The sequence below is a fragment of the Stenella coeruleoalba genome (genome assembly GCF_951394435.1).
Source record: "Stenella coeruleoalba genome assembly, chromosome: 3".
Taxonomy (NCBI): Eukaryota; Metazoa; Chordata; class Mammalia; order Artiodactyla; family Delphinidae; genus Stenella; species Stenella coeruleoalba.
In genome coordinates, this window is record NC_137148.1 from 163,286,993 (window position 1) to 163,311,446 (window position 24,454).

The 24,454-nt window shown below is 49.8% G+C and overlaps 1 protein-coding gene across 1 annotated transcript in view; it reads right to left on the minus strand.

Moving 5' to 3' along the window:
• Positions 1-220: 220 nt before the first annotated feature.
• The window catches only part of SUGP1 (SURP and G-patch domain containing 1), a 29,432-nt gene continuing 5,198 nt past the window's right edge, over positions 221-24,454 (minus strand). The window contains exons 3-14 of the mRNA XM_079917284.1: positions 23,832-23,932; positions 22,625-22,825; positions 20,231-20,354; positions 19,802-19,902; positions 18,732-18,855; positions 10,033-10,388; positions 3,622-3,728; positions 2,625-2,802; positions 2,135-2,241; positions 1,159-1,304; positions 684-813; positions 221-385 (exon numbers count right to left, since the gene is read on the minus strand). Coding sequence (XP_079773410.1) covers positions 359-385; positions 684-813; positions 1,159-1,304; positions 2,135-2,241; positions 2,625-2,802; positions 3,622-3,728; positions 10,033-10,388; positions 18,732-18,855; positions 19,802-19,902; positions 20,231-20,354; positions 22,625-22,825; positions 23,832-23,932 — 1,702 coding nt within the window. The 3' untranslated portion in view covers positions 221-358. The remainder of the gene's footprint in view (positions 386-683; positions 814-1,158; positions 1,305-2,134; positions 2,242-2,624; positions 2,803-3,621; positions 3,729-10,032; positions 10,389-18,731; positions 18,856-19,801; positions 19,903-20,230; positions 20,355-22,624; positions 22,826-23,831; positions 23,933-24,454) is intronic.

Sequence of the window (24,454 nt, forward strand, 5' to 3'; positions counted from 1 at the left end):
TGGCCAGCTGGCCGCCCCTCCCCTCTCCAAAGGTCCTCCCCTCAACTCCAACCCAGGCCGATGGGGGACCCCATAAGCAGACAAAAGGTCCAGGTGGTTTTCCAGGATTCCTTGGTGCTGGGCAGCCTTCAGAGCAGCATCCTGTCCCCACCTGTCCGGCCTGGCCCTGCTAAGGAACAGGAGGGGTTTCTGGTGATGGCAAGACCAGGCTGCCGTGGCAGGCAAGCACCGGGATTTTAATACACAGCACGACACTCGCAACAATGGGAAGGGCGGGCAGAAAAGCAGGCCGGAACATTCCACAGTCCAGGAATGGTCGGTCTTTTGGAAAGTACATTTGTGCATTTTTCCAGAATACTCAGTAGTAAGGCCGTCTGGGGTTGTTCTGTGGGAAGCAAGAAAGATAAAAGGGGAGGTGGTTATGCTGTGCTAAAGGGAGCTAGCAGTTCCTCCCGTCTAGAACCTAGTGGGGGCAGCTAGCCCACATCCTCTAGAAGGGAGGGCAGGCTTTGGGGAGGCGAGGCAGGCTCGAACAAGGTGGAGAGGTGGGGTGGGTCTGCTGGAGAGCCTAGCCGGACTGCGGAAGGAGGGACACTTCTGTGATCAGCACCACCACCCGCCTACAGCGGAAGAACTGCGGCGGCCCGGCCACAAGCAATATAGGGGGATAGGGACACACGCACCAGGGGGTTGGGCCGGAAGCGGTAGGCCAGCATCATCCTCTTGCGGAAGGCCTCGTACTCGTCATCTTCCTTGGAGAGCTCGGCTGGCCGGTCAATGCCAAAGCCAGCACCATCTACCGTGGTGGTGCCCCTGCATTGGGGCAACGGGTGGTGTGAGCCGGGGAGCAGGCTGGTGCCGGCAAGAGGGGGGGTGAGGGACCTGAGCTTGGGGCAGAGAGGCTTCACCCGCCGTGGCTGGGCTCAGCAGCAGCACCCCAATGCAGCTCAATGTGGGGGCTATGCTGGGCTGGGTGACATCTGTCTGGGACACTCCTGGCACTGTGGGAAGGTGGAGAGCCTAAGACGGCCCAGCCACCAGAGTCCAAATCCCTGACTCCCAGCCCAGTGACAGGGCTGGACCCAGGCCCTGGGCCTATGTCTCCGTGTGGGACTTCTCCTCTCCCCCCTCCCCCCTGGCATTGGAGGCCACACTCACTTATTGACTGGGTTCTTGATGCCCTGGCCTTCTGAGCCCAGGCCATCGCCCTCCTTCCAGCCCATCTTCATCAGCATCTGGTAGCCGATGTTCTCTATCGTCAGCTTGAACTCCTTGTACTCTGAGTAGTCAGGCTCACGGCCCTCCTGCAGGGGGAGGAGGTAGCCGTCATCCACCAGGGCTGCAGCCATCCCCAGTCCCAGCTCTGGCCTGAAACCCCACCCCCACATGGCTTCACTGGCCCCTGGGACCACCTGCCCACCTGCCTCCCCACCACTAAGTCAGACTCCTTGAGAAGAGATCAAGCTGCCCCTTCTCAGAGGCCCCAGGACCAGAAGCAGTACTGAGCTCCCTGGTGGCCAAGTCAAAGAGGGCAAGGTGACAGGTCACACAGGCCTTGTCTACCATGAGAAAGATTAATGGTTCACCAGTGAAGAAAAATCCCATGTTCCAAGAGCAATTTGTTACACAGAGTGCTAAAAAGAGTGCTGTGGTCACATGAGGTGACCATCACATTGGTGAGATTATGTGGTACAAAGCAGTTTAAAAAAAACCCTCAAAAACCTATGTGGAATGTTCTGTCAGCCCTCTCCTCTTGAGCATGAAAACAGCATGGGAAGAACAATTTCACTCTGGAGAGCCCAACACATGGGGGCGTCTGCCCGAGAAATGCTTTGCCTGTAAACTGCACTTAATTGGCTCCACTGGAAGCAGAATTTCCCTAAAGCCTCAGCAAATGTCTCTAAAGCGGCAGTTGAGATGCTATTTGCTAATTCCCTACACAGATGGCACCTGTCATAAGCAGGTGCCACCCGTGGCAAGAGGGTCCTACCCCTCTTGTGAGCGAGCAGGCCCCTGAGGCCACCGCAGGTGCCTGCCACCTGAGGAGGCTGCAGGAGGGGCTGGGACACTGCGCAGGCTGCCTGCTAGACATGCTCACAGCAGGGGCTGGTGCCTGGGGCCTCTCCCAGCCTACCTTCAGGGCCTTGAAGGTCTCCATGAACTTCTCCAGCTCATCGGGTGGCAGGAAGTCTCCGATGAAGTGTTTGCCCCGGCCCATCTTCGTCAGCTGCTCCGCCCATTCTGCCCAGAGATGGGGTAAAGGTGAGAGGAGGAAGGAGGGTGTGGCAGCCCCACAGCAGAAGTATGAGTCCCAGGGGGAGTCTGGGGCCGTGGGGCATGAGGTAGCTGGTTGAGACCTCGAGCCCTGCTCTCCCACGCAGCCCTTGTGTACCGTGTTCAAACGCCAGTGAACACTCAGAGGACCATCCTTTTGCCACTGAAGAAACAGGCACAAAGAGGCCAAGTCTCTTGCTCAAGGCCTTACAGGCTGGATAGGTGGCTTAAGACCCCAATGTGGTGTCTCCAGGCACTTCCTGGGCCGGTGAGTGGGCTTCCTGAGCCCACAGCACCCTGAAGAAAAGGGCACCCTCCACCCCACCCCTGCAACTCGCTCCTTGGCCCACCCCGAGTCTTGTCCATCTCCATGCGCCGCAGCTGGTGCTCCCAGGTGCCCAGCTCGCTGTCCACCTCCTCGTCGCTGTCGTAGCCATGCTGGTGCTGCTGCAGCGCCTTCTCCCACAGCAGCTGCATGTCCTGCATTGCTCGCTTGTGCTGCATGATCATGTCGTACATCTGTTGCATCTGTGGGCGGCACACGCCAGTGAGCAAGGCCGTGCACTGTGCGTGCAGGAAGCTAGCCCCCTCACCTCCCCTGTGCATGCTGGGCACCCCTTTTCCCCCCTCCCTGGAGCAGGCACAAGAGCAGGGCTCAGAGCAAGTGTTCAGGAAGGCACCGAGTCCTGTGTCAGGACATGCCCTGGGTTCCCTGAATCTCTATTTTGAGCAGGGAGGACCCCGGCCTGGAATCTGGAATATCCTGGGTACCATCACTGTGGACCAAATGAGGGTGACGTGGGCTCCTGACCACTGGGAGGGTCGAGGGTGATGTGATGGGGCTGCCAGCCTGGAGGAGGTGGCCCAGGTAAGCTGTCCCAGCTGTCCATATCCTGGCCACAGAGCTCCCTGCTGAGCCAGCCCTCACTCCCAAACTGCCCAACACCAACTGAACAGCTGTCGCATCATCCAGGGCACCCAGTGCCAGACAGGCTTATCCTGTACTGAGTGCTGCAGGGAACTGTAAGGAAAACTTAAATGGAGACTATCCAGTCAGGACCAGCCCGCGAGCGCAGTGGGAAGTAGCTGTGGAGCATCAGCTGAGAAGGCTGCCCAGGCAGCATGAGAAGGCTCTGGGCCCAACTGTGGGCTTGGGAGGGCCCTCAGGGGGTGGCTTGCCATTGATGGGGGACCCACCTGCCCAAGAGCCTCTCCCCTGACTGTGGATTCACCCGGCACAGGGAGGCACAGGAAGAATACACGTGACCACTGCACCACAGGGCAGGGTGGGAGACGATACTCCACCAGCCCCTCGGAGCCTGCCTGCCCTGCCCCCCAGGGCCTTACCTCCTGCTGCTCCTTCAGCTGCTTCTTCTGGGCATCCGAAAGCTCTGTGACACCCACCAGACCCACGGGCTTCCCCTTCTCGTAGCCTAGACCCTTGAGGTCCTGAACTAGAAACAAGACACAGGCTGGTCAGCAACAGACACGTGGGCTTGGCCGTGCATCTGTGTCCCAGGCAGAGTCCATGTGCTGACGACACCTGACGCACGTGGCCCATGTGGCAGGACACTTAAGTTGGAACAGTTAGTACGCATGTCACTTGATGACCTCGGGGGGCTTTGCTCCGCTCTATCGTGTGTACTCAGTTCCATCCCCACATGACTGCTCCAGGCAGGCTCTGTGACCCCACACTGCAAATGCTGACACCAAAACTCAGGAGGTCTGGGGCCTCACTCAAGGTCACACAGCTAATGGGTGACAAGGCAGGGAATCTGCAAAGCCAGAGATGCTTGCACACAGGCTCTTGGAAGTAAGCCCCACGGTGAGCAGATACCTTATGTAGACACACAGGTCTGGAGTCTGGCAGAAGACTCAGCTGCGTGGTTCTGTTAGCTCCTTCTGGGGAAGCAGCCAACCATCTTTAAAGCAACTGACATTTAAGCTGGCATCCCCTTTGGAGCTTGGCTGGAGCCTGCAACGCTAACTCACATCAAGATGCTGCAATGGCCCCATCTGGGTGGTGGAAACAACCACCCCTCAGGTGGTGGCTTCCTGGGGAAGAAGCCAGGCAGAACGGGGTGCAGAGGCCCCTCTGGGGGGATGGAAAGAGCCAGGTCTTCCCAGCTCAACGGGACTGTGTTGTCGCCTGCAAGAACCACCCGCAGGTGCTCCTGGACCCTAAGATTGCACACCAATCCCTCCTCGGTCTATGGGGGCTCTGAAAGATGTTGGAGAGCCCCATGGAGAGAGCAAGGGAGCCAAGGTCTGAGCAGCCTGCTGTGTGCCTGGATCACGTCCACAGTCCCTTTCCTCCTTGGGCGACTTCACCAGTGAGCAGGCAGGTGGGGGCGGCCCACGCTCCCCTGGGGACAATGTGGGCCAGTGGGGCTTGAATCTGAACCTGAGACTTCGGAGCCTGTACTTGTCCCCTAGAATGTGAAGGACCTGGCAGCTGGGGCTGGACCTTGCGGACACGATCTCAGAGGCGGGGGTGTGCGTGCGTCAGAAGAGCCCTCACATCTGAGCGCCCTCCTTTACTGCGGGCACCAGGTTTGGCACTTGAGCAGCAGTCCGACCCTAGGCACCCTCAACCCCGGGTAGAAGTGCTATCTAGAGCCCCAGGGAGTACCAGACTTTTCAGTCAGCAGCTTTTCTCTTTGGCCAAGGGAGGCACTCAGCCAGAGACCACTCTCAGAGCTGGGCGGGCAGGGCCAACAGGCCAGGCCAGCCCTGTGACCTGGGGGAGATGCCTTCCCCCTCAGCCCATCCTTGTGTGGCAAATGTGGGTGTTGGCGCCAGGGCATCTATGGCTCTTCTTTGTGCCTGTGTGTCCAGCTCCAGTGAAGTCAGGGGTGAGGGAGGTTGAGAGAGTTCTGCCCATGGTGCAGGCTGCGTGGTGAGGGAGTCAGACAGACGGCATGAGACGGCCAATTAACAGTCACCAACATCATCTGCAAAATGTGATGACAACAGACCCCCACCCTTATGGGTTTGTGGTAGAAAATGAGAAATGAGGCCACACGTTGGCTGTCCCTGAAACTGTTGTCAAGGAGGGAGACGCTGGAGATCATTGTGCAAAATTGACTGTAGCAATAATTGTTCTTATCACTGTGCGTTTCCTGAGCTTTCTATGACAAAACTGAATCCAAGTACTTTAAAGCTTAAGGGAGAAAACAGGACTATCTATATGCTGTCTGTAAGAGACTTACTTTAGATACAAAGACACAAGTAGGTGAAAGTCAAAGGAAGGAAAAAGAAATTTCAAGCAAATAGTAACCAAGACAGAGCTGCACTAGCCATACTACTATCAGACAAAATATACTTTAAATCAAAAAAGGTTTATGAGAGACAAAGAAGGATGTTATATATTTACAAAGATTTGATACAGAAAGAAGATATAACAATTAAATATACACACAGACTTAACAACAGAGCCCCAAGATAAATGAAGCAAAAATTGACAAAACTGAAGGGAGAAATAAACAGTTCCATAGTAACTGTTAGAGATTTCAATACCCTATTTTAAATAATGGACAGAAAATCAGTAAGGATATAGAGGACTGAACAACACTATAAACCAACCAGACCTAATAGATATCTTTAGAACATGCAATCCAACAACACCAGAATACACAGTATTCTCAAGTACACATGGAACATTCTCCAGGATAGATCCTTTGTTAGGCTACAAAACAAATTTTAATAAATTTTAAAAGACAAATCATACCAGGTATCTTTTCTGATCACAATGGAATAAAGCCAGAAATCAGTAATGGAAGGAAAACTGGAAAATTCACAAACATGGAAATTAAACACACTCCTAAACAACAAATGGGTCAAAGAAGAAACCACAAGAGATCAGAAAATGCTTAGAGATGAATGAACACAACAGCGCAGCACACACCAAAACTTCTGGGGTGTAGCAAAAGCAGCGCCAAGAGGGAAATGTATAGCTGTAGATGCTCACGTCAAAAAAGAAGATAGGGCTTCCCTGGTGGTGCAGTGGCGAAGAATCCGCCTGCCAATGCAGGGGACACGGGTTCGAGACCTGCTCTGGGAAGCCCCCACACGCTGCGGAGCAACTAAGCCCGTGCACCACAACTACTGAACCTGTGCTCTAGAGCCCAGGTGCCACAACTACTGAGCCCGTGTGCTACAACTACTGAAGCTCGCATGCCTAGAGCCCGAGGTCCAGAACAAGAGAAGCCACTGCAATGAGAAGCCCGTGCACCGCAACAAAGAGTAGCCCCAGCTCGCCACAACTAAAGAAAGCCCGCGTGCAGCAACGAAAACCCAATGCAGCCATAAATAAATAAATAGATAGATAGTTAAATAAATAAATAAAGACCTCTGATCAATACCTAACTGTACATCTTAAGGAACTAGAAAAAGAAGAGCAAACTAATTCCAGAGCTAGCAGAATGAAGGAAATAACGATTAGAATGGAAACAAAAGAAACAGGAAATACAAAATACGAGAGAAAAATCAATGAAACCAAAAGTTGGTTTCTTGAAAAGACCAACGAAATGGACAAATCTTTAGTCAGACTGCCTAAGAAAAAAACAGAAAAGACTCAACTACTAAAACAACAGGGGGATACAGCAGTCCACTTTATCTGCAGGGGATACATTCCAAGATCCCTCTAGTAGAAGCCTGAAACTACACATAGTACTGAACCCCGTGTATACTATATATACATACATACGTGTGATAAAGTTTAATTTATAAATTAGGCACAGTAAGAAATTAATGACAATAGCTAATAATAAAATAGAACACTTATAACAACATACTATTATAAAAGTTATGTGAATGTGGTTTTTCTCTCCCTCTCAAAATATCTTATCACAAATGTAATGCCTTTTCCATTTTAACTAAGTACTCAGCACACACTGTGGCCATAACTTTCGCAGTTTGAGGTACGACAGCAAAACTAGCACAAACTTCTTTTTCCTTCTTCACAATTTCACGGATAGATGATTTGTTTTTACCATAGATCTTGGAGACCTCAGCTTAAGAACTTTTACCCTTTCACTTAAAGGAAATACTTGACAGCTTCTCTTTGGCATGTCTACATTGCCAGCATCACTACTCTGTGCTGTGAGGCCATTATTAAGTAAAATAGTAAAATAAGGATTATTTGAACATAAACACTGCAATACCATGACAGTCAATCTGATAACGGAGTGACTACTGGTGACTAATGGGTGGGATATGCTGGTAAAGGGATGATTCACATCCCAGGCAGGGTGGAACAGACAGCACGAGATTTCCTCGCAATACGCAGAATGGCACAAACTGGATCACCTAGGACGGCACAAACTACCAAAACTAACTCAAGAAGTAACAGAAAACTTGAATAGACCTATAACAAGTAAGGGGACTGAATCAATAATCAACTCTCCCCTCCAGCCCACCAAAGAAAAGCCCAGAACCAGATAAATGCACTGGTAAATTCTACCCAAGATTTCAAAGAAGCGTTAACACCAATTCTTCTCAAATTCTTCCAAAAAGTTAAAGCAGGACACACTTCCTAACTCATTCTATGAGGTCAGCATTATCCTGATACCAAAAGCAGACAAAGACAATATAAGAAAACTACAGACCAATAATCCTTATGAGTATAAATGCAGACAGAAATCTGCAACAAAATATTAGCAAACCAAATCCATCAGCATGTAAATAATTAGTAAACTAATTATTTACTACAACGGAGGGGGATTTATTCCAGGAATGCAAGGGTGGTTTCATCATACAAAAATCAATCAATGTAATACTCCACATTAATAGAATGAAGGGAAAAACCCACATGATCATTTCAATTGATGTAGAAAAAGCACTTGACAAAATCTAACACTCTTTCATGATAAAAACACTCAATAAACTAGGAACGAAGGGAACTTCTTCAACATGACAAAGGTCATCTATTAAAAACATACAACAACATCATACTCAATGGTGAAAGAACAAAAGCTTCCCCCCCTAAGATCAGGAACAAGGCAGGGATGCCTGCTTTCACCACTTCTGTTCAGCACAGTACTGCAAATCCTAGCCAGAGCAATTAGGCAAGAAAAAGAAATAAGAGGCATCCCAATTGGAAAGGAAGAAGTAAAACTATCCTTATCTGCAGATGACATGATCTTATGTGTAGAAAACCCTAAAGACTGTTACCCCAATAAATGAATTTAGCAAAAGATAAAAGATACATAATCAACACACAAAAAATCCGTTGTATTTCTTATACTAACAACAAATAATCCAAAAAGGAAATTTTAAAAAAATTCCATTTGCAACAGCATCATAAAGAGTAAATCACTTAGGAATAAACTTAACAGAGGTACAAGACTTGTACAACAGAAAGACAAAACACATTGAAAGAAATTAAAGGAAACCTAAGTAAATGGAAAGCTGTCCCATGTTCTCAGATTGGAAGACTTAAAATGTTGTTAACATGTCAATACCTCCCAAAGCAATCTACAGATTAATACAGTCCCTATCAAATCCCAACAATGTTTTCTGCAGAAATGGAAAAGCCCATCTGGAAGTTCATACAAAAATTCAAAGGACCTCGAATAGTCAAAGCGTGAGAAAGAGGAACAAAGTTGGAAGACTGACACTCCCGATTTCAAAATTTCCCACAGAGCTACAGTAATCAAAACAGTGTGCTACTGGCATAAGGATAGATATATAAACCAGTGTAATAGAGCAGAGAGCCCCAAAATAAACTTTCTACGGGATTTTTGACAAGGGTGTCAAGAGACCATTCAATGGAGAAAGAACAATAGTCTCTTCAACAAATGGTGCTGGGAAAATTGGAGCTCCACATTTAAAGAAATGAAGTTGGACACTTACCTTATAACATATATAAAAATTAATTCAATTTAAGAGCTAAAACTATAAAACTCTTAGAAGAAAACATAAGGGCATATCTTCAAGACTTTGGATGTGGCTACGGTTTCTTAAGACCAAAATCATAGGCAACAAAAGAAAAAATAAATTGCACTTCATTAAAATTTAAAACTTCTGTGTATCAAAGGACATTAAGGGGATGAAAATACAGCCCATAAAACTAGAGAAAATTTTTGCAAATCATGTATCTGAATGGGGGTTAATATCTAAAACATTTAGAGAACTCCTACAACTCAATAACAAAAAGACATACAACCCAATTAAAAAATGGGCAAAGGACTAAAACAGACATTTCTCCAACTAAACTATAAACTGACCAATAACACATGAAAAGATGCTCAACACCATTAGTCATTAGGGAAATGCAAATCAAAACTACAATTTGATTTCACTTTATACTTATTAGAATAGCTATACAATAAGGCGAGAATGAGAAGAAACTGGAACCCTTGTGCACTGCTGATAGGAATGTAAAATGGTGCAGCTGCTGCAGAATGCAGTTTGGCAATTCCTCAATAAGTGAAACAGAATTACCATAAGACCCAGTGATTCCACTCCTAGGTATATACAAAAAAGAATCAAAATCAGGGGTCCGAACGGTATTTGTAGGCCAGTGTTCACAGCAGCACTACTCACAATCGCCAAAAAGTGAAAATAACCCAAGCTTCTAAACAACTGATGAATGGATAAACAAAATGCTGTCTATCCGTACACTGGAATTCTATTCAGCTGTGGAAATAAATGAAATTCTGGCATGTGCTTCAACACAGATGAACCTTGAAAACATTACGCTCAGTGAAAGATGCCAGACCCTCCCCAGGAGGCTGAGGGAGGGGGTCGGCCCACCTGACAGAGGTGAGGGAGAAGCATCCACGTCCCTCTGCACCAGCTCGGCAGGCGGGAGCTCCACCTTGTCCTCTTCAGGACCCCACCGGCTCTTTCGCTTCCTCTTCATGTTGGCTGTGGTGGCTGGCTTCCCTGGGGCAGCTGAAGATGGGTTGACGTTGGGCAAGGGGGCAGATGAGGTAGGGCAGGCAGTGGCGGTGGGCATGGACCCCAAGGGGGTCTCAGGAGGAGATCTGCGCTTCAGTCCGAGGTCAGGTGCCGTGGGGGTGCCCGTGGGACCAGCCTTGGCTTTCCTGAACTCCTCCAGCTTCTGGCGGTAGTACTTGTACCCTTGGCTGTTGGGTTCATACAGAAAGCTGCAAAAGAGAGTGGGGGGCACACCGTCATTGGGCCTCAGCCCCCTACCCCTGATTTAGGGCAGAAGAAGCTTGGGCCTTGTGTAGGCACACTGGGGCCAGCTAGGTCACTTCGGGGTCATGTTAAGATGGAGGTCTCTGTCGTGACCCCTGCCCTGCCAGGCCTCAGTGGCTGCTGGTGCTGGTGGCCCAAACTAGAGGAACAGTGTGACATGGCCACAGTCTGTCATGATGCTGTTCCTGTGAGCTGAGGGCCACTGCAAGCCCCTACCCCATCTTTATTGGATGCCCATCACAGTATCACTGATTCCCTGCTTCGAAGGAAAAGGAGCGGGCTCTCTCAGACCTTCCCCAGGCTCTGCCAGGCTTCTTCCCCTGCTGTCCTAGATGAGTGCACCAGTGCCTACAAACCAAGAAATCCTGAGTTGCGAGAGACACCTGGTGCCAAAAAGGGCAGGATTTGTCCCAAACCTGACAGCTGGGCATATTTGTGCTCCTTTCTGATGCACCCTTGAGAGGCATCAACAGTGGACAGAGACAAAACAAAGACACTAAACATCAGAACAGACAGGGAGCTCACTAGCAGCCTTGCTGGTAGCTGTTGGTCCCCAAGTGCAGAGCAGGAGGTGCTGGGTTCAGAGCCGGCAGAGGCTGCAGCTCCTTCTGCACCTGCCCAGCATCTCTCAGGCTATGCATGTACTGAGCCAACAGTCCCACTTCTAGAGTGAAGAGTCACAGCCCAGTTCCACATAGCAAAACCTGTGCACAGCAGAGATTACAAAGCCCTTGACAAGAAGGGGCTAGACTTGCACTCATGAACCTGGAAAGACAGTCACGGCACAATGCTGTAATACAAAAGCAAAATGCAGGCTCGAGGATGCTGTAAATTCCTTTTGTATAAAAGGAAATTAGCAGAGAACAAATCCACATACTATTTCTACATGTCTACGTCAGAGATGGGAGAGGGATGGAGGACTCCCAATCCCGCTAACATCCTAGGGTGGGATGGAGGGATGGGGAGACTGTGTCATCTTCTTTGTATTCCTGGGTCATGGTACAAGCATGTACACCCTTCAGAAAACCCAGTGTGGAACATTTGTAAAAGTTAAAAGAAACAAAGATCAACAAAATCGTTAAGCCTCTAGCCAAGCTAAGAAAAAAAGAGAGAGGACACCAACTACTAACAACAGAAAAGAAAGAGGGGCCATCACTACAGATCCCACGGACATTAAAATTACTACAGATTACTATGAACAACTCTATGCCCACAAATTTGATAACCCAGATGAAATGGGCCAATTCTTTGAAAGGTACAATCTGTCAAAACTCACCCAAGAAGAACTAGACAATCTGAACAGGCCTATTTTTATTAAATAAATTGAATCAGTAATTAATAACCTTCCAAAAGTTCACTGGTGAATTTCACCAAACATTTAGGGTAGAAATTATACCAATTCTGTACAATCCCTTTCAGAGGATAGAAGCAGAGAGAATACTTCCTAACTTACTCAGTTACCCTCATACCAAAACCAGACAAAAACATTACAAGAAAAGAAAACTATAGACCAACATCTCTCATGAACACAGATGTAAAAATCCTCAACAAAATATTAGCAAACCTAATCCACTAATATATAAAAAGAATAGACACCACAACCAAGTGGGATTCATTCTAGGCAGGCAAGACTGGTTCAACATTTGAAAATCAAGTAATGTGGGCTTCCCTGGTGGCGCAGTGGTTAAGAATCCGCCTGCCAATGCAGGGAACGTGGGTTCGAGCCCTGGTCCGGGAAGATCCCACATGCCGTGGAGCAATTAAGCCCGTGCGCCACAACTACTGAGCCTGCGCTCTACAGCCTGCGAGCCACAACTACTGAAGCCCATGTGCCACAACTACTGAAGCCCGCGTGCCTAGAGCCCGTGCTCCGCAACAAGAGCAGCCACTGCAATGAGAAGCCCGCATACTGCAACGAAGAGTAGCCCCTGCTCGCCGCAACTAAAGAAAGCCCATGTGCTGCAGTGAAGATCCAATGCAGCCAAAAACTATGAACAAATGAATAAAATAAAATAAATTAAAAAAAAAGAAAATCAACTAATGTAATCCATCAGGTCAGCAGGCTAAAAAAGAAAAATCACATGATCATATCAATCACTGTGGAAAAAGCGTTTAATGAAATCTAATACCCATTCATGAGAAAAACTCTCAGTAAACTAGGAGTACAGGGGAACTTCCTCCACTCGATAAAGAATATCTATAAAGAACCTACAGCTAACATCATACTTAATGATGAGAAACCTCAAGCTTTTCCACTAAGAACAGAAACAAGCCAAGAATATCCCACCTCCCCAATGCTTTTCATCATCATTCTGGAAGTTCTAACTAATGAAATAAGATGAGAAAAGGAAGTAGAAGGTATACTGAGAAGAAGGAAATATAACATGATCGTCTACATAGAAAAAACAGATGAAGGACTTCCCTGGTGGTCCAGTGGTTAGGACTCTGCACTCTCACTGCTGAGAGCCCAGGTTCAATCCCTGATTGGGGAACTAAGATCCTGCAAGCCATGCGGCGCGACAAAAAATAAAAATAAAAAACACAGATGGAAGAATAGACCAAAAAACCCTGGAACTTAATAAGGTATTATAGCAAGGTTGCAGGATACAAGGTTAAAATACAGAAGTCAATCACTCTTCTATATACCACCAATGAACAAGTAGAACTTGAAACTAAAAACACAATACCATTTACATTAGCATTCCCCCATATAAAATAGGTAAAGGGTAACAAAATATGTACAAGATCTATACGAGGAAAACTAAAAAACTCTGATGAATGAATTCAAAGAAGAACTAAATAAATGAAGAGCTATTCCTTGTTCAAAGATAGGAAGGCTCAATGTTGTCAAGTTGTCAGTTACTCCCAACTTGATTTCTAGATTCAATGCAATTCCAGTCAAAATCATTTATTCTGTGGATACTGACAAACTCATTCTAGAGCTTATATAAAGAGACAAAACAACCCACAATAGCCAACACAATACTGAAGAAGAAGAACAAAGTTGGAGGACTGATACTACCTGACTTCGGGACTTACTGTAAAGCTACAATAATCAAGGCAGTGGGGTATTAGTGAAAGAATGGACAAAGAGATCAACAGAACAGAATAAAGAGCCCAGAAACAGATCCACATACATATAGTCTGTTCTTTGACAAAGGAGCAAAAGCAATACAATGGAGCAAAGACAGTCTTTTCAACAAATGGTGCTGAAACTGGACATCCACATGCAAAAAAACCACAAACAAACAAAGAATCTAGAAACAGACCTCATAACCTTCACAAAAATTAACTAAAAATGTATCACTGACCTAAACGTAAAACATAAAACTATAAAACATAGAAGAATACCTACATAACCTTGGGTATGGCAATAACTTTTTAGATACAACACCAAAGGCATGATCCATGAAAGCAACTGATAAGCTGGACTTCATTAAAATGAAAAACTTCTGCTCTGCAAAGGACAACATCAAGAGAATGAGGAGAAAAAGCCACAGACTGGGAGAAATATTTGCAAAAGACACATCTGATAAAGACTGTTATCCAAAATATACAAAGACTTCCCTGGTGATGCTGTGTTTAAGAATCCGCCTGCCAATGCAGGGGACACGGGTTTGATCCCTGGTCCGGGAAGATCCCACGTGCCATGGAGCAACTAAGCCCGTGCGCCACAACTACTGAGCCCATGCACTGCAACTACTGAAGCCCGCAAGCTTAGAGCCCATGCCCCGCAGCAAGAGAAGCCACTGCAATGAGAAACCCGCGTACTGCAATGAAGAGTAGCCCCCGCTCACCACAACTAGAGAAAGCCCACGCGCAGCAATGAAGACCCAATACAGCCAGAAAAAAACAAACCAAAAAACAAACAAAAAAATCCAAAATATACAAAGAACTCTTAACACCCAACAATAAAAAAAACAAGCCAATTAAAAAATGGGGGCTTCCCTGGTGGTGCAGTGGTTGGGAGTCCACCTGCCGATGCAGGGGACACGGGTTTGTGCCCCGGTCGGGGAAGATCCCACATGCCGTGGAGTGGCTGGGCCCGTGAGCCACGGCTGCTGAGCCTGCGCGTCCGGAGCCTGTGCTCCGCAACGGGAGAGACCACAACAATGAGAGGCCCATGTACCGCCAAAAAAAAAATAGGGCCAATGACCTTAACACATGACTCACCAAAGATTTACAGATGGCAAGTAAGCATTATGAAAAGATACTTCCCTTCATGTCATCAGGAAAATGCAAATCAAAACAATGAATATCACTACACATCTATAAGAACGGCCAAAATCCAAAACACTGACAACATCAAATGTTGATATGGAGCTACTGAAACTCTCATTCGTTGCTGCAGGGAATGCAGATGGTACAAGCCATTTTGGAAGACAGTTAGGCTGTTTCTTACAAAACTAAATATACCATACAATCCAGCAATCACACTTCTTGGTATAAAAGAGTTGAAAATTTATGTCCACACAAAAACCCTGCACACTGATGTTTACAACAACTTTGTTCATAATTGCCAAAACTTGGGAGCGACCAAGATGTCCTGCAGGAGGTGAATATTAAATAAACTGCGGTACATCCAGACAATGGAAAATTATTAAGTGCTAAAAAGAAATGGGCTATCAAGCCAAAAAAAGACTCAGAGGGCTTCCCTGGTGGCGCAGTGGTTGAGAGTCCGCCTGCCGATGCAGGGGACATGGGTTTGTGCCCCGGTCTGGAAAGATCCCACATGCTGCGGAGCGGCTGGGCCCGTGAGCCATGGTCACTGAGCCTGCGCGTCCGGAGCCTGTGCTCCACAACGGGAGAGGCCACAACAGTGAGAGGCCCGCGTACCGCAAAACAAAACAAAACAAAAACAAAAAGACTCAGCGCAACCCTAAATACATATTACTCAGTGAAGGAAGCTAATCTGAAAAAGCAACATACTATGATTCCAATTATATGACATTCTGGAAAAGGCAAAACTACGTGGTTGCCAGGGGTTAGGGAGGAAAAAGGGATGAACAGGCAGAACACAGGGAATATTAGGGCAGTGAGAATACTCTGTATGATATCATAATGATGGATACATGTCATTACGCATTTGTCCAAACCCACAGAATACGCAACACCAAGAGTGAACCCTAACTATAGACTTTGGGTGATCATGATGTGTCAACGTAGGTTCATCAATTGTAACAAATATACTATCCTGGTGGGGGATGTTGATAATGGGGGAGGCTGTGCATGTTTCGGGGAAGGGGGCACATGGGAAGTCTCTGTAGCTTCCCCTCAATTCTGCTGCGAACCTAAAACTGCTCAAAAAATAACATCTTAAAAAAAATTAAGAGACGAAAGCAAGAAGTCGTTCAAAGAGGGAAGGGAGCAGATGGCTGAATTTAAAAAAGACTCGTAGCAACCAGGACATGGATTTAAAGTGATTTGGTTCCTCCAAGAAAAGCAGACTGGGGAATTCGCCCACTGGGGCAGGGGGGCAGCTCCTAACGGGGTGGGTCTCCTCTAGGCTCACAAGCTTGCCTCTTCCTGGTCTCAGCTGCTGATTCATGCTGATTCTCTGAGAGGCAGCACCCAAGAGCCCCCCATGGGTATGCCTGTCTGCGAGGAGCATAACAGCTCACTATGGGCCCAGGGCACAGGTGCAGGGGATTCTACAACGAAGACCCCCTCTGACTGGTGTAATCCCACCCACAGGGTTAACCAAAGTTATCACTTTAGTGTCTTTTCCTTCCAGACTTTTTCCACTGCAGATTTATTTGAACAGAGCTGTGATTCTATTTTCCGTATCCTGATATTTTAAGAATTTCTTAACCCGACAACATAAGGCTTTCCTGTCAGAATGCAGTGTAGCATGGTGGTAAAGGCATCTCCACCAACTGGCCTCCTTGCCTTGCTCACCTGTTAAAGGCCAACACGCCAGGCGGTTGTAAAGAACAACATGGTTCACCCGGGTGATGTGTTAAGAGTCACACGTGGCTTGAGGTGTGCTGGTTGCTACCACCTTCAACAACTTGCCTTCCGATGGCCACGATTCCACTGGGGAGATGCAGTTATAGGAGTTTAGCCCACTGGGGCTGGACTTTCATTGTGTTACTAATTTTTCAAGACTATGACAGTGCTATATATATAACATTATTTCTGGGGATGGCATCTCAGAAGTAGAATGACTGGTCAAAGGAACAGACATTTCCAGCTTCTTTACGGATGAGCACAGCTATTACAATTGTTTCCCAAAACTCACAGCTGCTGGGAAATCAGAAGGGAAGGGCCCAGAGCGGCAGGAACACGGGTGGCTGTTAGATTTGGGGTGAGAGGAGCTGCCTTGCACCTGACCCCATGTGAAGATGGAACAGTCTGCTTGGTATGAACCTGCATGCCTTGCCCAGGTCCAATGTGTGGAGTGCCAACTGTAGTTCAGCTCTGGTGTTGAAATGAGCTCCCCCAGACCACGCTGGTCACCTTCAGCTACTTCTCTGCCAGACACCCCCAGGCTCTGTCCTCATCCGTGGCAGTCACCCTCTAGCCTCCATCAAAGCCACACCCAACAAGCTGGATGCCTGCCAGTAATGCCCCCACAAGGCGCAAGAGCTGCAGGGAGGGCCTGGAGTCACTTGTGGTGATAATGTCTCTTCGCTTTGACCCCAGGGAAAAGGCTCGGCTGGAGCTGCTGAGCCCTGGACCCCTGTGACCAGGGAGAGCCACTTGCGCTGGGGGTTTTGTACAGAATTCCACTACCTCGCCCACTTTGCCTGAGATAGATTTTTTGTCAGCTCTTGTCACGCTAAGTGACAGTACACTAAGTTTCCTGTTTAAATAAACTTACTTAGGTAAATGAAGAAGAAAAAAAAAAGACGTAGTGACTTATACCGTAACACTGCAACACTGGTTTGGGTAGTGCAGGGTGTTGGCCGATATCACTACTTTGTGAGGAGATCCTGGGTCTCCTGAACTCTAGACCCAAACACCCCACAGCCCCCACGAAAGCTCCTAGCTGCCCAGGTACCAGACACAGGGACACCTGAAACCCTCAGCAGCCCTTCCCCACCCCCGGCCCCACGCGATGGTTCCCTTCTGTCCCCATGTGCCTCAACCTGGTGTGCCTGACCACCCTCCACAACTGTGGCCAGATGATCCTGGAAGAACAGTTGACCCTGTCACTCCCTATGCAGACCCTCCAAAGGCTCTCAGTGGACACCTGAGCCCTCTGGGACCCAGCCCGGCCCGGCTCCAAGGCCCATCTGCACTGCGTCAACGCTCACCCTGCTCCCCCGCCAAGGTGGCACAGCGCCCGCCATCTCTGCCACTTCACTCCTGCGTGGCAGTCCCTCCAGACGCCCTTCACTTTGTTCCATGTCTAGCTCAGGCTGGCTCACATGTAGTAGATGCGACTGGCCGCCTGCCCGGCATCCGCACCTTCTTCTTTCTTCCTGAGTCCCTGATGGTGTCTAGAGCTGCAGAATCGACCAGCCCAGATGGCTGCTGCTCTAGCACATTCGTTAAAAGCGCCATCGCATCTCCTCACTGACTGAATGGGGACTTGTGTTACTCGTGGCCAAGTGTCCTCATGGGTGCATCACCTCCACAACAGGTTCAGCGTCCACCTCACAAACCTCTGCCGGCCCCCGCCCTGCAGCAGTGACCACCCCTCCCACACCCCAACATCCAGCCCCCCGACCCGCCTTCCCCCACAAAGAGCTGGGGCTGAACCCACCCAACGAATGACAGAGCGGGGGGAGCACAGACCCAGCCTGAGGGAGTGGTGTGTGACTCTGTGGCTGGGAACAGCAGGGAGGCCAGGATGCTTGTCCCACCCACTCTGTGGAACCTGCACACAGGCTGTGGGTTCCCCCTCCCCAGAGCCTGAGGTATCACATTCCCTGCTTTCCTGCCATTTCCCTTGTCGTAAAGATGAGACCCTCAGGATGCAAACAGTGAACAACAATTCTGTGAGTTTCTGCTCGAGAGCCTGGCCTATTCTGTTACAAGGGAGCAAGGCAAGTGCTAGAGACTTTCTCCATGAGGCACCTGGAAAACACAAGGCCCCAAAGGTCCCCACACACCTGCCTCAGAGATGATTCAGGGCACCGATGTGCACCTGGGGAATGCCTATGCGGTGGCACGCCTAAACTCTGTGGTCAGAAACTCCTGGACCTGAGTCCTGGCCCTGCCAACTTCTTGCCATGGGACCCTAGCACGTCTCAATACCACACCAAGCCCATTTTCTCAGCGGGGGAGCTGTGACTAGGGTGAGAGGTTACCTCTCCAGTGGGTTCCCCCCCACCGCTTACCTGAATGCCTGGTTCTCGCGGTTGTTCTGGAGGGCAATGGTTTCCACCTCGGGACCCCCATCCGCTATGAACCTGGCCAACTTTTCTGCGAGGTTCTTGACCTCTTCATCCTCTGGGGGTGAAACTTTAAGCAGGCTGTCAGTACTGAGCTCAACTCACCACACCCAACAGCCTAATTTCTGCTAAGAACCCCGGGCAACAAGAGGGGTTTATTTTAGGAACAATACAAAGAAAAACAGGCAAATGGGAATCAGATTACTGCACTGGAACCAAACACCTGAATTAATATAATAATATATCTTGAGCTTCTGCCCCCCACACCCGACCCCTTCCCACCCCTGGGGGTTTTGGACCCACACTGGGACATGGGAACAGAATGTGAGGGAGAGTCTGGGTCCAGGCTGGAGAGATGGGAATCCCCACCTCAGTCTTTCTGCTGGCAGCTGTCCCCCCAGGTCACATGGGGGGATGGGCCTGGCCCACCTCTCCTGGGAAGAAGGTCAGGGCAAGGGACTGCAAGTGACAGACATGATGAACCAACGTCTGTGGCCCACATTTGGCTTAAACATCAATCCCCCTGCTGCCCACCAGCACCTGGCTGGGGTTTCACTTCATTACAGCTGGAGACCAGGCAGCATCTCACCCTCCCGACACTCATCCCACCAGCTGACCGTTTTTGTCTCCTGGCCCCCCTCGACAAGTGTCAGTCACTGCATTTGTCTCTAGGTGTCCTCAGTGCCCAGCACGCATCAGGTGCTCATTAGCACTTGTGAAAATGACCATGAACCAAGGGGCAAATGTTCCTCCCCTGTGCCCCGTTTACATGCACAGGGCTGAGCTCCTGGACATGACCTTGACCTTTACCTTGACCCTTAGATTTCATCTCAGAGCACTGGCAGGCAGGGCAGTGCTGGTCCCAGCATGACCCCAGCCCCCTGGGAGGGCATAGACCTGCACTGTCAACGCCACCCCACACCACGACGGGTTCCAGAAAAGGAACCCCGATTCCACCTGGGGCGTGGTTTGTCCACACGCCTCCCTAGAACCTCCCACCCCCTTCAGCCACCTACCTTTCTGAGAGGCTGCCTGCAACTTCTGTGCTTCCTTTCTTATCTCAGCCACCTTCTTTCTGTAGTAGAGGAATTCCCTGCTATTCTTATCATGCAAAAACCTGGAGAGTTTTGTAAAACAAAGAGTGGAAAATGAGCAACGGGGATGGGTGGACCCATGCAGCTTCTGAACACATACTGTGCAAAAGCAAGCTGGTGAGCAGAGACACCTAGATGGGGCCCAAAAATAAGTCTCCACACCACACTGGGGCCCCTTGCTACCTCTGGTGTGAATTAGAAAGCTCTCAGAACAGTATCTGGCCCACGCAAGTAAGCACCCAGCCCCGGGCAGCTTCAGTCACCACCAGGGTTTTACAAGAACATTTGCATGTACTAACATGTGGCAGGAACATTAAGTAGCAGTGGTCTTCCCCTCCCAGAAGTACTTACGAAAATGCTGGGTTATCCTTGTAGTTCTCCATAGCTACTTTTTCTAACTCGGGGCCTCCTTCTGCCACAAAGCGGGCCAATTTCTCTATCACTTTCCGAGTCTCGGCTCCCTCTGGGGGTGAAACTTTAAGGAGGCTGTCAGTACTGGGGTTCAACTCACACACCCCACAGTCAACAGGCACACTCTCTCTACGGACCACAAGGACAGAGGGGTCGGGGGAGAAGAGGGTGAAATGCGGGAGGTTGTCGGGCGTCCCGGGTCCATGCACAAAGCACCATGATGAGGGGTGAGTCGGTCTAGACAGCCTTTGCGAGACATGCTGGAGGGAGAAAAGTGTGTGAGCCTCCCAAAGGCCAAGCCAGTCCCCAGGCTGGCAGGGAGATGTTGGAAAACATAGCCACCCTCCCCCTCCTTTTGTGGAATGCTCAATCCCTTTCTTTACCAGTGTTCAGTACAATAAATCAATTCCCTTTCATCCTTCAAAGACAAATTCTTTTTTTTTAAATATCATTACAAACTCTGATTTTAAGATGTCAGTGGGTTTCAATCCAACACAATTAATATCATCATAGAAGCTCAATCACCCCCTCTGTGGCCAGTGGAGCCTCTTCAAGCTGGCTCCCGAGGCCTTTGGACATGACCCCAGTCTCTGATGGCCTCCTCGATATCTGCTGGGACAGGGCACTTCAGGATCATCTCAGACGCTTCCTGCCCAGACCTAGAGCCAGCCATTTCTCCAAGAAGTCCTGGTTTCCATGAGTGAGAACATGTGTTTCCAGACCAACATCTGGGAGCTAGGGACACTCATTGCAACGGGTTTAATTGTTACCTCAGAGCACTTTCAGTGAACACCACTAAAAAATATATTTTGGGGGCTTCCCTGGTGGCGCAGTGGTTGAGAGTCCGCCTGCCGATGCAGGGGACATGGGTTCGTGCCCTGGTCCGGGAAGATCCCACATGCTGCGGAGCGGCTGGGCCTGTGAGCCATGGCCGCTGAACCTGCACGTCCGGAGCCTGTGCTCCGCAACGGGAGAGGCCACAACAGTGGGAGGCCCGCATACCGACAAAAAAACCGAAACAAAAAAAACATACATATGTGTATATATATATATATATATTTTTTTTTATTAGCCTCCACTTTGAGCCACATGGAACTTGCTTTTGTATTTACTGCTGGCCTGTTTCTGAGACTGTCAGCCACCATACAGCTCACATCCCTCATATGAAAACTCCCAGAAGAAATTTCTTGATGTCAGTCAGTGTTTAGGAATGTTTGCTCCTCCTGGCAATGGGGCCAGACACTGAGCCTGTGGCCACTCTTATTCCCCCTGCTGCTTGTACTGCCAGGAAGCTCGCGGGGTTGCGGTGGCGGGGTACAACATGTGGCCTAAGGAGGACCTATAAGAGGTCTCAGAGACATTCTGTGTCTACCTTTTTCCTAAGCCTCATCCTCCTCCCACATGCCTGGCAACAACCCTGACCTGGTCACTTTACAAGCACAGGTGCTTTTCTGAGGCTGTATCAACAGCAGGCCATAAAAGCCTCAAGGGCCTTGAGACACCCACTGCCCCTCATAAAGTAGCAGTTCCCAGCAGGGTACCCTTGAACTGCCAGGGCCCCTCTCTGAGGAAACACCACACTCACTGACTCCATTCTGACTAATGCTCCAAGCTTCGAGGTTGGCCCCTGATCTGTTTAGATAAACGGCCTGAAGCCGGCACCCTCATCCAGAACAAGAGGCCTAGAGGCTGTCATGGCATGATTATATGGTCGCTTCAGTCTGTCCTGTCAGGCAGACATGACTGTGCTAGCCATCCTGGAGCAGAGGTGGCCTAGGGCCAGGACTTCACACAGCTCGTTCTCCACACAGCACCAAAGTCTCGTTCTGAATATGGTCATGGCTGGATGCACTAGGAGTGCCACCATCACCACCCTCCTCCACCCTCCTCCACCATGGGGCTGGAACTGGCTCACCCAAGGCCAATGACTGTCCTTCCCTGGGCAGGAGAGCACGCCCTCCAACCGGCACGCTCATACCTCTGGCCCAAACTCGTGGAGACAAGTACCCGCACTGAGGAGCTCCTCTTCTAGTACTGGATGAGGAGGGCACAAGTGAATGCTCCCCTGAGAACGCCCCCCCGGAGGCCAGCCCCCACACAAGTGGACAGTGGGTCCCACAGCTCCCAGGATGAAGCCCACACTCTGCAGCCCCTCCATGCTCCCCATGCTCTGCTCCCCACCCCTTCCTTCACCTCGCTCATCCTGAAGGCACCCCCTGACCACAGCCCCAAGCACCCCACAGCCCTGGCTGCGCTGCCCCCGGTGCCCGTGGACCCTGCTGGAGCAGCTGGAGGGGCAGCTGTGGAAGGGGGGCAGCAGCCCCGGCCCCTCACCTTTGATCTCCAGCCACTGTTCATAGTCCTCCTCCTCGTCCTCGTCAGGAGACTGGAAGACGCTCGGGCGGCTGGCCACGGGCAGCTGCTTGGCATGCACGTAGTTCTTCATCTGGCCCGGCGGGCTACTGATGAGGGGGGGCCTCTTCCCGGTGCGCGGGAGCACACGAGGCGGGGCAGCGGGCGCACTCGGGCGGGCATCTTGGGATACAAGGAAGGATACCCACACTCAAGGTCTGTGGTGCAGGTTTCCTATCTTCCTGCCTAACCTGCACACCCTGAGCCCCAAGTGGCTGGGTTCTTAACTTCTCGCATAGCACTGGTAGGCAGTGGGTGACCAGAAGCACTCAGGGAGGACGCCACCCCCATTCTACAGATGAGGACCCCTGAGGCGCAGAGAAGAACCTACTGTGGTCACCCAGCCCGGGACTCTGCAGGCGGCAACTCTGGCAGTAGGTGCCTCTGATGCCTAGGGATGCTGCAGCTCTTCCGGATGAGACCTGAACCCCCACGTCCAGCTTACACTCACTCCCTCTGCTTGTCAGTAGTGGGCTGGAGCCAGTCTATTTGGGACTTTTCAAACACGACTCATGGCATGAGACCCTGCAGTGAAGAGCTCATATAGCCCTTTCTCCCTCTCTGTGGGCAAACTTGGCCTTGGGTTAACTGTCTTCACTGTTACCTGGGAAACCTGACAAAGGTTGAAGGTCAGCTGTTTCACCAGTAACTTTCTTACAGTAAAAATGAGACTGGTAAACTGCACAACCACAGATACAGGTGGGCTTCCCACAGGTGGTGATTCTCACACCTGGCGTGTCCCATGGGGCTCCTGTGGGCCAAGCGCACCCGCCCCCCGCCCCCGCCCGAAGAGGGTCCTGTTCCTTGCACCTGGGCTGCCGCTGACTCAAGCCTCAGTCCCACAACCCTGGGGCATGCTTAGTCCTGGCCCCTACCCCCTGGATCGAAACCTGGCTTCTTTGTCTCCACTTCTTGGGGGTAAGCATCTAGAGGGCAAGGTCTGCACTCTCCCCTTGGGCGTTTAGTGTGAGGACGAGTAGAATGAGGGCGCTCAATGAACGAGGGGTGTAGAGGAACAAGTCTAAGGCGGGACCTGCCATTTCTGAGGTGCTGAGGGACCCTTGGGAGAGAAAGCCAGCAGGGGGAGCTCTAGGAGGAGGTGAGATGGGACAGGGGGGACTGCACTCACCTGTGCTGGTCTGTGCCTTCTGCAACTTCAGAAACTGCTGCAAGAAGCTGCCGTCGTTGGCGAACTTGTTGGAAACATTAGAGTTGTGTGCGTTTGCAATTCTAGACCCGAGACAGAGGACAGACAGGGTAAGCCTTGAGAAGAGGGGAGGGAGCACGCCTTGCTGGCCTCAGTCCCACCCCCACCCCTGTGTTCTCACCTAAGGGGACCCAAAACAGGCCCCCAAAGATGCCAGGGAACAACTGAGTGCACAGAGCAGTCTTCTGAGAAGTAAGATGGAACAATCTTGTTCTAGTCAAAGCAATCCCACCTGTGCTGGTGTTCTCTCTACCTGCATGTTGACCTTCCCGGTCCAAAGGGCCTCCCCAAGAAGGTGGCTCAGAACCATCTGCCATACTTATTGTTAACAAATCATCTGGGCTATCACTGACTCTTACGTCCGTTTTCCCAGCTAGACTGCAGAGTTCTCAAAGGCAGGGCCTATGTCTGTACCTGCGTGTGACCGCAGTTCCATACCTGGGTCAGCCAGCGCTTCTGTGGGTTTCACATGTGCAGAGGAAAATACCCAAAGCAATTTCTTGGTGGGAGAATTACAGGGGAATTTTATATTTTTATTACTTTCT